At 41.2% G+C, this 16,020-nt stretch overlaps 1 protein-coding gene across 2 annotated transcripts in view; it reads right to left on the reverse strand.

Moving 5' to 3' along the window:
• Positions 1–16,020, reverse strand: part of sox6 (SRY-box transcription factor 6) — a 136,578-nt gene that overhangs the window by 94,249 nt on the left and 26,309 nt on the right. For both annotated transcript variants that reach the window (XM_080030930.1, XM_080030929.1), the window contains exon 3: positions 14,151–14,201. In XM_080030930.1, coding sequence (XP_079887056.1) covers positions 14,151–14,185 — 35 coding nt within the window. In that variant the 5' untranslated portion in view covers positions 14,186–14,201. The remainder of the gene's footprint in view (positions 1–14,150; positions 14,202–16,020) is intronic.

Here is a 16,020-nt window from a genome sequence, read left to right on the forward strand (position 1 = left end):
GTCTTGTGACTGAGGGGCCATGTTTCCTGGGCTATCCCGTTACCCCTTTCATCGTAAAAGGGTCCAACTGACTTTCACCCACTGCTGTATCTGCTCCGTCAAACTGTTTACCATTTATAGACAATGGTGATAAGTAACTGCACACCATCTCCACCAGCACCCCAATGCACCCTCTTGACTGTCTCACTACGGATGTCTTGCACCTTCAACTTTTGTTCACAAGTCCCAACAGGGGAGAATATCACACTCTGTTCCTTCAGATGTTATCAGCAGACCAAAAAAAGAGATACAAATAAAATAAATGATTAAAAACAGACCGTTTAAAAAAAAAAGAAGCAACAGCAAGAAATAACGGATAAAAAGCTTTGACTTTCCATTGACCTCCCTATTCGATTCCGATTCTGAGGTCAACGATTCGATTCTGAACCGATTATCGATGCATCTCGATTCAACAATTTTTTTATCTACATTACCACTAACTTAAAACATGTTTTTTTGTGTTTGTTTAATGAAACACATTCACAAACAATGGCAATAACCTTGACGTATAATCAATAATAATCTTTTAAAGAGTAGAAAAATGTGGAGGGCTTAAACACTGTTATTCTGGGCTTGAGTGTGTGTCTGTCTGTCTGTCTGTCTGTGTCTGTGTCTGTGTCTGTGCCTGTGTGTGTGTGTGTGTGTGTGTGTGTGTGTGTGTGTGTGTGTGTGTGTGTGTGTGTGTGTGTGTGTGAGTGTGTGTGTGTGTGTGTGTGAGAGAGAGAGAGAGAGAGAGAGAGAGAGAGAGAGAGAGAAAAAGAGAGAGAGAAAATCATCTGTGTTTCCCTTTGGGGCTTCCTCCTGTTCTAACAGGTGTCGTGGTAGGGTTCCTCTGGGTTCTTCACCTGCCATAATGAGATATTACTACCTGACAGCTCCCAGCTGGAGGAGCATTGACACGGAATCCACCGTTTAGCACAATTAAATTATCACCCTCCATTGTGATTGTGCCATGCTGTGCAGCAGCCAGGTTTCTGGATACATAATCAACCCGTAACACGGGCTGTATAGTGCACGCAGTTAGTCTCTTTTATCACACACACACACACACACACACACACACACACACACACACACACACACACACACACACACACACACACACGTGCACATGTATTTCTGTTTCGCTATTGTATCATTCCTATAATTTAAAATCATTTTAATCTGAAAATATATTTCCTTTCTTTTTTACAATCATTTTTAGTCAGTGAAATAACATTGGTATTAAAATCTTAATCCTCAGCCAAACGTAATTACAGATCATCATATTAAAATACAGCAAATGGTTGGGAAAATACAGATATTCCACCTAGGTAACCTACAGTACAGAGACTGGAGAGTTGTCTAAATGAATTTGTTTAAATTGTCCCTCCATTATTGTTGACCTTCCTTTGCAAAAAGTCAACTCAATTACGGCGGCACTTCATCCTCACTCCACATTCTCTCCTGATACCTTCTTTATTAGAAACTGCCACAGTTACTACAGCTACAAATTCTAAACTCAAATGATAGCCAACCGAGCAAATTAAGCAAGCCACCTGAAGTGCACACTTTACATATTGAGCAGAGCATTGATAATTACTTTGCATGGTAAATTATTTGCAATAATGTGCTGCTAGAGGAACTGCCTTGTATCTCACTTTAAACACTTGTGCAGCTGCCATGACAGCATGGTTGGTGTCCTTGCCCCCCATGCAAGGCAAAGGCAGATGCAGGTGTGAGAGCGCTTAAGTGTCCCTGTCTGTCTACTCAAGAAGGGGTCGATGAGCACTCACACACTGAATCCCTCATTGCCCCCTCCTGCCCAACCTCCTCCCCCTCCTCTTCTCCTCCTCAGCCCTTTGCTCCCCTGTGCCATTGGCCCTTTTCCTGATCCCAGGACACAAGCTCAGAGCTGGATGGCATAACAGCCTCTCAGTTCCCCAGGACACACACAAGTTAACTCATGCGTATCCTATCACAAATGAAGGATGGCCGTCCGAAGAAATTCACTACTGGCCTTTTTTTTCTGGACAGGCATCATTCTTTTAGGATAAATGATCCACTAGTAGAGGAGCATACTGGATGTTATGTGTCAAACACGAACACACCAGAAGACACTGTGGGTAGCAGGACAACAACTTCAACAGTTCAGCGCCTGAGAGGGTGAAAGAAAAAGAAGAAAAAAAAACAGACAAGAAAAGCTGTTTGTTGTTTAACCCCTATTTCTTTCTTTTATTATTTCTTTTCTCAGGGCCTGCTGGGGGATGGAGTTTCCAAAGAGTCATTCTGTTGCTGCTGCCGCACTTAAGCAAACCTCACAGCAAGTCAAGCCATCAACCAACACAACGCTATTTGCTGAGCAACAGTGGAGCTTTGTGGCTTGCCTCATAGTTGACAGTAAGTTATGAGCCCTTTGTCAGCAGGAGAAGGAAAACAGAGATCGGAATTTGGCAGGAACATAATAATACAGAATTCTCCTGTTCATGGAACCTGAAATTTTCATGGAAACAATCGAGCATTGTTGAAGGAAAGAAAAGCAACGGTGACAGATGAAATATAGAGTGGGGCCCCCCTTTTTGTTAAACCGTAAACAAAGCGCTATTCAGGCCAGATCCTTTCTGTCATTTATAAAGATAACTTATTCTGTGCACAGGAGAGTTCAGAGTGAAATAGCCGCACTTCAGCAAATCGAGTGTAACATCTCTCACAGTTGCCAGAAATGTGAGTTGAGAAGCTGGCTGGGGGGTGCCAAACAAGTGAAGGGACGCATCCCAAGTAACCAAAGAGATGCACAAAACGTCTACAGGGAGCATAGAAACCTCAAAAGGGAGGAGAAGTTAAAAAGGAAGAAAGCAAGGCATTTAACCAAAAAACTAAAACAAAAAAAGGGACCACAATCCTAGACTTTTGGCAAAATAATGGAAGAAATAGCTAATTATGAAGGAAAGGCATGAACATCAGTGACCGTGAATGCTTTATGAAAGTGAGGGGGGCATTATTGTACTGTATGGCAGGGGAACTATGGGCCTCAGTCTTTGGAGTTGCCATCATGAGGTCATCATTGGCAACTTTGGCGGCCAGCAGAACTGGGGTTGGTACAACCGCCGTTGGTTTGGACATCTGGAATGTCGGCACACAGTGGCCCACTTTCTCTGTCACTATCCTTGTTCCTTTCTATTTTTCCAAACGTAGAACAAGTCCTGGTGTACAGGAGAGAAAGCAATTTTGTTCCCTTTTATTCTGGGCTCATGAATAGATTTTTGTGGCTGGAGGGAAAATGAGGAATTCCCCTTCAACACAATTGTAATTAAGATGCTCTATTGTTATTCAAGGATCTGGGAGGACAACAGCGTATTAGCTACAGTCAGACCCAACTCTAATTCTTTAGTTTTCCCCCCTTTTTTTGCTATTTTTTCAGAATAAATTAATGGTATTCATTGAGCACACACACAAGGGAAGGCAAACCAATGTCTCTCCCCTTGGGACAACTGGAGCTCTTTTCCCTCTTTGTCTTTGGACCCTTGTATGTTTTTTAAGGACTGTGAGAAGAAGGCCTTGGATACAAATGGGGAGGGGAGAGAGTAGCCACGTTTCATGTGACACGTCAATTGGAAAATCAAAACAGGGGTAGTTCATTTGCTCCACCCAGATGAGGCCATCTAGCAGAGCCATGATGAATAGGGGTCAGGCAAGCCACACCTCAAAGATTTATGATTAAGGCTTATTATGTTGGGAAACTGACATTGATTGCTGATTTAAACCACTGAAACCAATTAATTTGCCAGTGCTGAATAGAAGGCATGGTCAACAGTGTGTGTCATTCTGACAGGTTGGACGGGAAGAAGCCGAGTAAAAAGTGAAGGACTAAATTAATGGCTGGCAACCAGCTCTGTTTGGAGATGGTTAAAAGTTACCACAAGTGATTGACAGCTGATACAAAAAAAGAAAGAAAGAGACTGGAGAAAAATGAGATCTGAAGAGCAAAACCAGAAACCCTAGCCACTGATCTGAGTAATTGCCCCAACATTTGGTTCACAGAAGACATGTACAAGCTGCTGTTTTAGCTATGCTAAGATGGTTTCGTTCATGGGCCGCCTCGGAGAAAACCTGAGTAAATGAATGTGAAACATAGCCCTAATAAAATCAGAGAGCTGACAGACATGGCTGAACAGAAAAATGTGCTGTATTTCCACTCCGGGGAAGCAGGCACTGTAGTGAATTAGACGCTGACTAAAACTGGAAATGCCTGAGAGGCCTGCTGCTAACCATGTGTCGACCACTCACACTGGGCTCCATCTCTTCTATACATTTGTCTCGAGCGATGCATAAAAACATCAGGAGTCACAAGTGATATACATAACATACCACAATCTATTACCCCAGTGATGTTTGTGCTGTGTTCACAACAAATGCCACATTACGCTCGGTTGCATGTTATTTTTCTCTGTGGTTGTCGAAGAAGCTTGTGTTTACTAATACCTTTTCCTCAGTGTTAGTTTCTCCTTTAATCTTTTCACTGGCTCGCTCAGAGGACACATGCATCATGACAGTGTTTCAAAATGAAATCATTAACTAAATTGCTTTCTTAAAAAGCCACAAGTGTGCGGCAGGATTTGTGTGTGTGTTTGGCTGGAGGCCATGGGCCTCTGGTTCCCAGGCAGCCTCTGCCCCGGCTCTGTTGTGGTTCCCTGCCACCACACTCATTATGCTCAGCCTCTGCACAGCACGGCGCAGGGCTGCGGCTCGCCTCACTCACTGGGCTAGTAGGAAATAATCTGGTAATCTCAAACTACTCCTCCATTTCAACTGGGGCCCCATTCACACAAAGAGGCCCTTTGTCCTGCAACATTTATGACCACCCTTTGAATCTCAATCTGGGAATCAATCAAAAACACATTAAATAAATATGGTTTTATGTGTGATGTTAAAAGCTAAAAGGGAATTTTCTGTAGAGCTGACCTACAATTTTATACTCCTGGTAGCAATCAACAATTCCTGCAGTGACTTGTTAAAATGCATACAAATTTAAATACTGTGGAAAATATCCACATCAGTGTCAAATATCTATGAACATAGATGTTATCACATTTCTATGGGAAATAAATACATGATGTGACATTTACACACAGCAGCTTGCATAGACATTATTAAAGAACAAAAACATAATAATCTGAGAACAACTTTGTGGCAGCTTTATCAATCTGCCAGTAGATACATTTCAATAAACTAAGCAAACAAAATGAAAGGTAAATAGGGAGTGAAGGCCAGACAAATATTTGATAAGAGGATATGGACTGTGGCTGAGCTGACAGGGTTTGCTAGCTGAAGACCCCACCTGTGCCCACACACACACACACACACACACACACACACACACACACACGCTCCTGACATTCTATCTACTCTACACTGAGCTGGAGGTAGCAGATGTGTCTTTCACAGCCTGTAGAGTGTCTGACCAATCTGCAAACAATAGCTGTAACCTGACAAAGGTCATTGCAGTTGCGACACACTTTTTACAGTAAAAGGGCAGTCAGATCGCATTGGTCACTTAGGTAGACCATGCCCCTTAGTTTTTATTTACTTTGCTAAGCATATCACATTGAATCCACAAGCACAATCCATAAATTCTGTATATTTTGCTACTGTCTGGGGCCATTAGTCAGCCAGCCACCATGATGTTATTTTAGCTCCTATATAAGACCCTTTGACAAAGTTTAAGTCAATTTTGTCATGTTAAGCTTACAGTTGGTGAAACAGTTTCAATCCAATTAACCAAATAATAAACATTGGAACAGGCAAAATACAACAGAGGTCCGCATAGGTCTTACACTAATAACAACAGCCAGCCATGACAGTCGAAAGATCGGGCACCAGCCTGCTGTAACCTGCCACTGAGACCACAGGATGTGAGCTAACAAAAGAGTTCAACATTTCACAACTTTCCAGATCAGTGCTGCCTTTGTTTTAACACAGTTTAAAAAAGATCATAAAACACAGTATTGACTAGAAGTGGCAAGTAACAAAGACATTCAGACCAAACCAGAGTAAAACCACGGAGATTGTGGACAGAAATTTTGCAAATAACAAAACACTTATTTGATTGATATTTGCAACCTATATTGGATTGACTTACAAGGAAAAATGTGTCACTATAGATAAAAACATCATCCTCCCCTCATCAATTAAATACACCACCATCAAACATGTTTATGTTTGATTAAGCTTATTTTAATGTAACTGTAATAAATGAAATCTGTATTATGTGTGCAGGAGATAAGATCTACTCCACGATTCAACTTATTTTGTTTGCATGTCTGTGGATTGCGGTTGGTGTTGTGCAGAGTTTTGTGGGGTCTATAAGCCCTAATGTCTGGTGTCAGCAGGGCAGCCGTCCAGCATCAGCCTGGCATATCAGCTATAAATGGCAGCCACATTGCTACAGCTCGGGCTAAAAATACTGGACCTGGGTTCTTCTGTTTCCCTGTATTCTCAATTGTGTCTGAAAACTAAGCGCAGAAAAAACCTGTTAAGACTAGCTGTTTGGGGAAAAAAGTAGAGTGGCTTTAAGGCCTGTTCAAGAGCAGGTAACCCTACGTCCCTAGAATTTTAATAGCAAAATGCAAAACCTTATAGCAAAAGAGCCAATTTTCTCTCTGCTTACGAGCCAGGTTTTTAAGAAAGCCCTCTAAAAGCTATCAAAAGTTTCAACATTTCCCACAACCCCCTCCTGTGGGTGTGCCTGTAAAGTGCTTCACTCCCTACTCTTGAAAAGCTCTAAGGGATTACATCATGGGACGGGGTGTAAGACGATGGTAGCAACATACTGTAACATGGGGGAAATACCTCATGTTGGTTGATTCATAAACACCTTGCGCACTGGCTTGCTGGCCTCTCAGACGTGTCTGTGCTGTGCTGGTTGTTATAGTAGAGCGGTACTGTGCACAATGCCAAGTCCCTACACTGGCCTGAATGCTGTTCAAGGGCTAAAATACACAGACACACACACGCACGCACCCACGCATGCACACACACACACACACGCAAACACAGAGTCACACAGATTATAGCGTGGCACTGTTTTAATTGAGTCCCAGCCGTTGTGGTGTCTGTTATCTCTGACTAATAGCATACATTGGCCCTCTCTCATTATCAGAGTGGGGTCTTTATCAGAGACCCTTGTTTGATACAGTTAGAGTTGATGCATTATGAACCGCACACCAAGAGTCAACAGTGATCTGCATATTCAATAACTTCCGTAATTATATGCGCAAATCATCAGATGGGATGTGATTGCAGGGGAAGTGGAATAGAGTGGAATAGAGAGGAGCAGAGAGGTCTGATTCCTGGAGGACTAAAGTCTAATCACAAAACTAACATGATAATTGAAATCTAAATTGAAAGGCTTAGCTCTCAGGGAGAGTATGTCAGACACGGAGTGTAGAGGCACTGGGGAGAGTAAAAGAGAAGTAGAGAAAGGGTGGCAGGAAAAACAAGATTTAAACCGTGCGTGTAGTACACACGCCACTAACAACCCTCACTGAAAAATTTGAGGTGCTTCACACCAATATTGTAACTCCAATACACTTCTCGCTCATCCAGTTAGGAAGTGAAACTTGCTGGAAGTTATGGGCTTTGAACAGCTTGCTAGGAAAGCTGTGTGGAACTGGGTTTGAAAAAAAAACATGAAATTTGAAAGGATTTTGAAGTCGTTCACTAAAGAATTTGAAGGTGCATATTATAAATCTTCGCTCAATCATAAAAACTAATCACAAACTTTAAAAATCATGGGTCCCTGTTTTTGTTGAGTTGAGCTGTCATTTCTTTCAAATGTTGTAAGGTTAGCCCTTATGTGCAGATACTTTGTAATATTTATTTGAGTCATTAGAAACTAAAACATTTCTGAAAAATAATAATTTCATCATCTAAAAATGCTATATATTTTTTTTGTGTAACCCTTTATTAAAAAGTAAGAAGTTGTAAAACATGTCTAGGGAACTTTTATCATGTTTTCCAAGACCTCATATACTTGTCCTGGATAGTTAGCGTCAGAGGCCAGTTCATTAATTGCTAAATATTCCACACTGTCTGCACCATAACTATTTGCTTGAGCAGACAATGCTACGTGATCTTTAAATTCCCGTTTTAAAGAGGTAAATGAAGTAAATGCTATGAAATTAAACGACTATGAATGAAATTATTATTTATGATTATTATGATTATTATGATTATTATGATTATTATGATTATTATTATTATTATTATTATTTTACTTGTTTTACAGTTGCTGCGTTTGAACAAACACAGAAACACAAATACATTACAAATACCAGAGTAGTCTGCCTTTGGTTCTTGGTGGACACTTTCTTTTCCGACTAAAATATTAGTGTCATATTTTGAAAAACCAAGCCCCAACCTCAGCGATTTTTACCAGCATCCAATAAGGAAGTGACCACAACTGTAGTAACCGTAAGTGCCACTAGGGGGGTGGTACCAAGACTAAGCCATTTTTCTTTGACTCACAGGCCGTTTTCAAAGCCTTATTAAACCTATTTACAGCCTGGTCCACAAAACCATTTTAGTCTGTATGTTTAGGTCATATCTCCATGACAACACTGAGGGGGGTGAATTTTTTCGGACCACGCTAGTTTTTATTTTATCGGAGGTAAAAATGTATTCGCGCGATCTCTTGAGTGACAGCTCTCCGTCTGTTGTCCCTCACTTTGCCTCGGAGGTATACGTCAGCTATCTCCCTCCCCCTCACAAAATGGCGACGCGCACAAACCAGGATTATTGGATGCCGTGTGAATAACTGAGGTCAGCCCAGATGCTACATTCATATTATTTACTATCTATGTGAAAAACACATTCTGTGTAGTTTAAAATGATTATACAAATTATTTTCTCTATTCAGATGAATTTAAATCAGAGAAAGCATTGTGTCCCTGCATTGCGCTATATACAGCTTACCTCCATTTCACCTTAAAGGCTGTGCTGTCTTCACATTCAATTCACTTGTTTTACTCATAGTAAACGTAAGCCTTGAGGAAGGAATGCTAGGAAGAGACTATGTCCTATTCTCCTCTCCTCCTTCCTCTGCTGTCCCTCCCGACCACAGGATTCAGATTCATCCCTCAATAACGTTTAATTAGTAATGCCAAATTCATTAACCTGTACTGCTGTTACGTTGGCCTCGGCCATAAATTAGCTTAATGTGAGCAGACGTATTGCAGCTGTAATAAGGGACATAAAACTCAAAGAGAAACACATACTGTTCCTCTATAGTCATGGATCATTATAACTCAGCAGTGTTTTAGAGCAGGACCATTCCTTTTCAGAGTAGCAGCTCTTAGGCAGCTCTTATCTATAAGCCCATCAAACATTTTTGTAACGCTAAAGAAATCTGTTTTAATGCTGATTGAAATATAAAGAATATTATGGAAATCCATTCCTTATGACAACTAGTATTTTTCATCAACGTTTCGGACCTCTAGAGTTTAAATTCTTCCAGTGTAATATGTATGATGTTCTTGCAGTATTTAGCATTAATGAAAACTTGAAAAAGAAGCTGAAGATGCTGTTTTACAATGGTTAATGCAAGACAAGCGTGCAATGGTTATACAGTGTATAAAGGTGTTTGGAAAATTGACATAAGACTTAATGTTGTTTCCAACTGAGCTGAGGTGCCAGGAGCCAATGCTGGTAGTAGCAGTAAAAGAGATGCAAGAGACAATTCCAACAGCCTTTGACAGCTCCGCCTAATTGGTCCGACTCTTGGCATCTTGTTTGTGTTTATTTAATCAGCTGAGGGAATGTATACATGTGGCTGCTTTATCACGAGGAGACATGTTATCAGCCGCTTTCTCTGTCACTCTAGCTTTCTTTTAAAGTCTTTAAAATGGACAAACTTGAGGTTGGGTTTCTTGGGCCGACAAACAGATTTTGGGGAAACAACGTGCTATTGTAAAAACCCCAGGACGACCTTCACTGTCCTAGGATTAAACGTTGACCTTTCTGCTCCTCTATCCCCCAGTGATCTCGCCTAACAACTCGCACCAAAGAGCCTATTAGTCCCAGATCCCACTTTGTTGTTAAAAAGGGTCTTGTCCTTTCAGAACACTCACTTCCTCGCTTTATGTTTCTTCAAGCATAGGTGGCGGAGAAAACACAAGTTCATTGTTCGCCTCGCAGATGGAAGTTGGAGTTACCAGGGTAACAGGTCTAATCCTCCTTTCCTTTACCATTTTTTTCTCATATTAACAGCCATCGAGTGCTACCTTTTAAGTCACAGGCAGGAGCGCTCCCTCACTTTTAATTAGCTATGATTCTGTTTGCCAGGAGACAGCATGATGAGCTAATCGAAATTTACGAAATAATGACGTACTGCAGGCGGCTACTTTCTTTCTCCTGAGGCCTGCTCCAAGAATAACAATAATGAGGCCATTATCGGGGATTACACTTTAAAACGCTGGCCCTGCCACCAAAACAGAGGACATAATTGTTCTGGTGTTTTCCATACAATCAACAACCCATTGTTGGTGACTTGAGAACTGAGGGAGCAAAGAATGGGTGCAATAATGATTGGTCTGTGCTGCCATGAAGATCCTGTACAAAGTGTCCACTGAGGAAGGACCTCGATAGACTACTGATTTGCTTGTAAGGACATTGGATGAAGACAACTGGCTTTGTAGAAAAAAATGTCCTTTCTGCTTTGTGTCTGTCTTGCCGCTCAACTAGCCCCCAAGCCGCATTAGAGAAGAAGCATTGATACGGAGAAAGGAGTCACACAGGCTCATGTGAAGGGGCCACATAGTTGCCGGAGAGAATGGCCATTTATATAACCTTCCTTCATAGCAAGAAAAAATACGACTGATCTCCCGCAGAAGATAATAAAAGGTGTGTTTGTTATCTATAAAACGACTACAAGGTGTCCATAAAAGAATAATGTCTTAACATTTGACCAGTGCTTCTACACATATATTAAGTCAATTTAGTTTGCTAGTCGTGTATGTTAACCAAGCTTTATCTAACATGTCAAGATGACTCAATTAGATAATTGCATATCTATGCTCCAAAACTAACTGCATTACAAATGCAGGCCAGCCATTTGGGAGTTTAAAGAAAGTCCCAGAGAGAAGATTATGATGAATTGAGGCTGAAAATAAAATATTTTTTCCAAAAGTTCCAAATGTAAACTTTGTGGCTGAGAGCTCAGCTGGTCTGCACAAACACTGTGCGTCACCTATTAGCTGTTCTCCATTGTAAAGGAGGAAGAGAGACTGAGCTTGAGGGCAGGAAAATGCTAAGTGGGCCCCTTAGCCTAGTCAACCTTCAGTGGGTTTCATTTATCTTCATCTTGTTAGACTAAATTAATTAACAATCTCAATGTTACACACTTTCTCCTTTCATTACATCAAATAATGGCAGAAAAAGGGGGAGGTCCTGCCCACTGGGAGTAGACCGAGACTGAAGACATCTCTCTCTCTCTCTCTCTCTCTCTCTCTCTCTCTCTCTCTCTCTCTCTTTCTCTCTCTCTCTCTCTCTCTCTCTCTCTCTCTCTCTCTCCCTGTTCACGTCTCTGTATTTTGTCTCTCTTCCTTCCCCTTTCGCTCTCTCACACACTCACTCTCATTTTCTCAGTCTCTTTGACTGCACAAACAAAAACCTGTTAAACGTCTTCCATAAACATATGAAAAATTGATGTAAAATGAAAACACAGCTTTTTCAACAAAGAGAGAAAAACGGTGAGGCTTGCAATAACATGTGCGTGATGAGTTGTCTATTACACACACTGTGCACGTTGTATACTTTAGTTCAGAGAACTTTTGCCTTAGATTTTAAAAGATTTAAAACCGACTTGCATTTTTTTAAGAGACAGTACAAAGGCTTTGACTTGTATGTGAAATATAGTTTAGATTTTTTCACCCATCACATTTGAGGAGCTTGATGTATATTTCACGATGGCCGTGTTTCAGGTGCCATTAGGTGCCTCTTTTTACAGCTATTAAAACTCACTGTTTGTGTGACTCAAAACCAAACTCATGACTCATTACAATAATGAAAGGCTCATCCGGTGTGCTACTGATATATGTGGTACAAGAATAAAAAATTAACATCTGCAACATTGGAGCAAAAATGTTTGAACATGCTGCCCCTTTGACCTATTTCAGTTTCTTGGGAAAAGAAGATAAAATATTCTAGAGGAATGTCTGCCACATCCATCCTCAACTGTTTCTATCCTTTTCTCCCCTTTCACTCCTACCCCCACCCTGCAGGACACAAGTCTTGTTATCCAAGCAAAAGGGCTACCCCTGAAGCAAAGCCTGCCTTTAATCTTGGCCTGATTGTTGAGGCCAGTCTGTGTGCGTGATATCTTTTCTACTGGCTCTTCTCCTTTAATTAAAACAGACATTGACAGAAGGATGAGGATTAGCAGCGCAATAATGTGTTTACTTTGAATAATCACTGTGTTCTCTAAAAGCAATGAGAACAAAAGGAAATTGTTGAGATGAAGCCAAGGTCAAAGGTCACGTTTATTTTTTAAATTTTTTTTTTCTCTTTTTCTTTTGTAGATGTGGGATGGGATGTTGAAATATTCCTGGTGAAATTGAGATATGCTTCTGCCAGACCTTTTCACCACACCGCCCCTACTGCAACATACAAAATACAGTATATGTCTAGTGCAGTTAGTTATCTGCTATGCTGGTTTCGACAGGTGCTGAGAGTTAAACGCTGTCAACCACTTTGTATCATCGATCCAAAAAAAAGTAAAAAAGGAAATGAGCAATGGCAGTGCGCTCTCAAAAAAAATGTTTATGCCTGAATAAGTCGGTGTGTTGAAGCTATATGATTAATACTTTAAAAAGCAATATCTTTGGGTTAGATTGTTCTATGTTATTTGTTCACTGTCGCAAATGGTAAGTAAATCAAGTATTGATTAACATATAGTATATGTAACTAGCGCTAAATAGCCCTCATCATTTATTTAAAGTATAATAACATAAATAAGAATGTTATTAGTCAAATAAATGTGTGACTCAATCTTTTAAGTATGTTCTTGAATGATGAAATTCTGATAGATAAACTAAATAAAATGTATATGCATGAGGGACATTTTGACTAGCGAGAGTAATGGTATCAAATTGTCCTTTATTTTTAAAATGCCCCCAACATTTCTGAGAGAGAGATAGAGAGAGAGAGAGAGAGAGAGAGAGAGAGAGAGAGAGAGAGAGAGAGAGAGAGAGAGAGAGAGAGAGAGAGAGAGGGAGAGAGAGATAGAGCAAAAATGCTGTTAATTTAATCAAATAAGTGACCTTTTGAAAAAGAAATCAAAGAGGATTCATTAGCTTTAGTAAAGTTTGGCTGACAGCAGCTTTGAAAGGCAGATGCTGCTGCTGTGGCTTCTAATGAGCCAGCCCTAATTAGGGAGCAACACTGGAGCCTAGAGAAGGTGGTTGACTAGGAAAGGAGCCAATGGTAAATACACTCTCTTATTTACTTCCTCTGTGTGTAATGACAGCACAAATTGTTAATTAGAATCACAGGAAGGGTAAAGACAAAAAATGTAAATCTTTATGGTAGGTTGAACACAAACACGGAACACAACAGGAAACAACAGCACATCAAAAGATATATATGCCGGCAACTGCCTCACCCCAATGGCCCTGATTAGGATGGTTAGTGAGGGAGGGCAGTGGGTGAGAGTGGTCAGACAAAAGTGTGCAGTGCAGAGACACAGAAACCCTAAATATCTGCAATTCGTTTAAGTTGTGAAAGGAAGAGGGGGAGAGGGGGGGCAGCTGATCTACATGTGTCCCTCAGGTTGCTGGCTTTTGCTTTCAGTCTGACTGGAAGCTATCCGGGTGAGCATGCCAGTCAGCAACACACTACAAAATCACGATCATAACACACACACACACACACAGCCCTGGTAAATATGTTACATTCCATGTTTGACATTGTTTAAACACACAGACATATGTGCACACACAAACATGTGCGCAGACACACACACACAGGACAAAGTCTAAAGCTAACAATGTGTCAGAAAGCTTAACCCCTGTTAGCCCTCTATACCACCCGTGCCCGACCTGTGATCCTATAACGGTAACAACAGAAATGTAACTAACCTCAGTAAAAAGCTGCTACGAAGAAAGCCCTCCATGTCAGCGTGTGGGATTCTGGCAGGAGAAATCACAGAGAACCATTTTTTTTTAAACTGTGAAACAAGTAATAATCAAGCTGGAGAACAATGAGAAAATAGTTAGTTAGAGAAAGAAAAAGAAAAACACAAACAGCTTACATCTTCCTCCTATAATAACGCATGTCTTTAATTATTGCAGAAATACGGCTTCGAACCCATCCTTTTCTTTTTATGAACTGACATCATTAATTATACCTCTTTCCATCGAGGGAGGGGATTTGCATACAACATGGGTTTTCGCTGAGAGGCCTGATGATATGTTTGCATCAAATAAACTCTGCCTACTGATCTCTATACAGTCGGGTTTTTTTCCGCCGCTGTCTGCAGATATATACATGTACATCCAGCACTGTAACCGCAGATCCCAGAGCAGCTCCAGTGTGCTTCAGAGGAGGCAACGGTGGTCCAGCTGCAGCCCATGTGTGGCGAGGGTGCTGTGGCTTCTGGGAGCCCCGCCGCAAGGGACCCAAGCTGGGACTTGCAGCGTCAATGAGGCAAAGGGATGTGGTCATGATGTCACCACTTGTAGGGGTCGTTTAGAAGCCTTGCCCACAGAATACTGGAGACACATGGCTAAAAATTACTTACAACAGGTTTCCATTAGCCTATGTCATTCGTCTGTATAATATGCGCTTTTATTTTGTTAGGATTGGTTGGAAATTGATTAGGACTTCCATGTGCTTTGTTTTAAGTGGTTAAAAAGCGAGCAGCAATTCCAGAGAGCAGATTTGTGGAGGGGGAACTTTTTTTCCCCTCAGTGGTTGAAATTTAAATGTCTCTCAGATCTCACAACTAGCCTTATAAAGATATACTCAAGCCACCAAAACATGGCACGGGTATCTTGCAACAAAAAAATCCAGCATTATAACAAACCATTTCACTTCATAACATTTCATTGCGCCACCGTCTTTTTATTCAATTTCATAACTTTCAAATTCAAGAGCTTTGAAGTCTGTGGAGCACAATTCCTGCTGAGAAAAATCACTAATGTTTAAAATGTGATGAAAAGAAAAAGATACTCTTTTTACGAACATCCTATCCTCTGTTATAGGTCCTGCGTGCACATCATGAATAACACTAAACATAGCAGCAAACGCCATCTCAGCCCTTAAACACCTTCAGTTTTAGTGACATGGGTGAAATTTGGCATTTTCTCCCCTTGCTCTTGTGGCTCATGAGACAAAGCCTCTGAGAGACTGGAAAGAATGAGCTGGGCCCAAGGACACTGTGCCTTTCAGTCTGGCCAGCACTTAGCGAGGCAGTGGATCCACAAGGCCCAGAGGGCTCAGTCGACACTTTTCTCACAATAAGGTGTCTGGGGAGGCGGGAGTGGCATGGCTAGGGGCGCTGCAGCTCTGCTCTTTTCTCCACTCAGCTGGGCCCAGTGCAAATAATAGCATCACCACGGCACAGCACACCAAGCCAGTGACAACGTGAGAAAACAACCGTCAAACAGTGCAGAACAGATCAAGCGTGTCTCCTCACTTCTCTGAGTGCAACAAAAAGCACACATACTCTTTTTGTCGCCTCAGCTTCTCTGACTGAAGCTGAGGCGCACAGACCAAAACAATTACCCAAAACCATTGTGTATTCCCTCTGAACTTACAGTATGTGCAAACAAATTAGAGCAAGCATTTGCATACTGCAATGTTAGTTCAGAAATGTAGGAAGAGGAATAACAGCGCAGAGCTCGGTGCAGAAACTTGACAGATTTACATAGCACTCTCTTATTTTCTGAATGTGTGTCTTTGTATTCTACTGGAACCCCGAATCCTTCAACAGGCTAGCTAAAGCAG

Source organism: Ammodytes marinus (genome assembly GCF_949987685.1).
Source record: "Ammodytes marinus genome assembly, chromosome: 1".
Taxonomy (NCBI): Eukaryota; Metazoa; Chordata; class Actinopteri; order Uranoscopiformes; family Ammodytidae; genus Ammodytes; species Ammodytes marinus.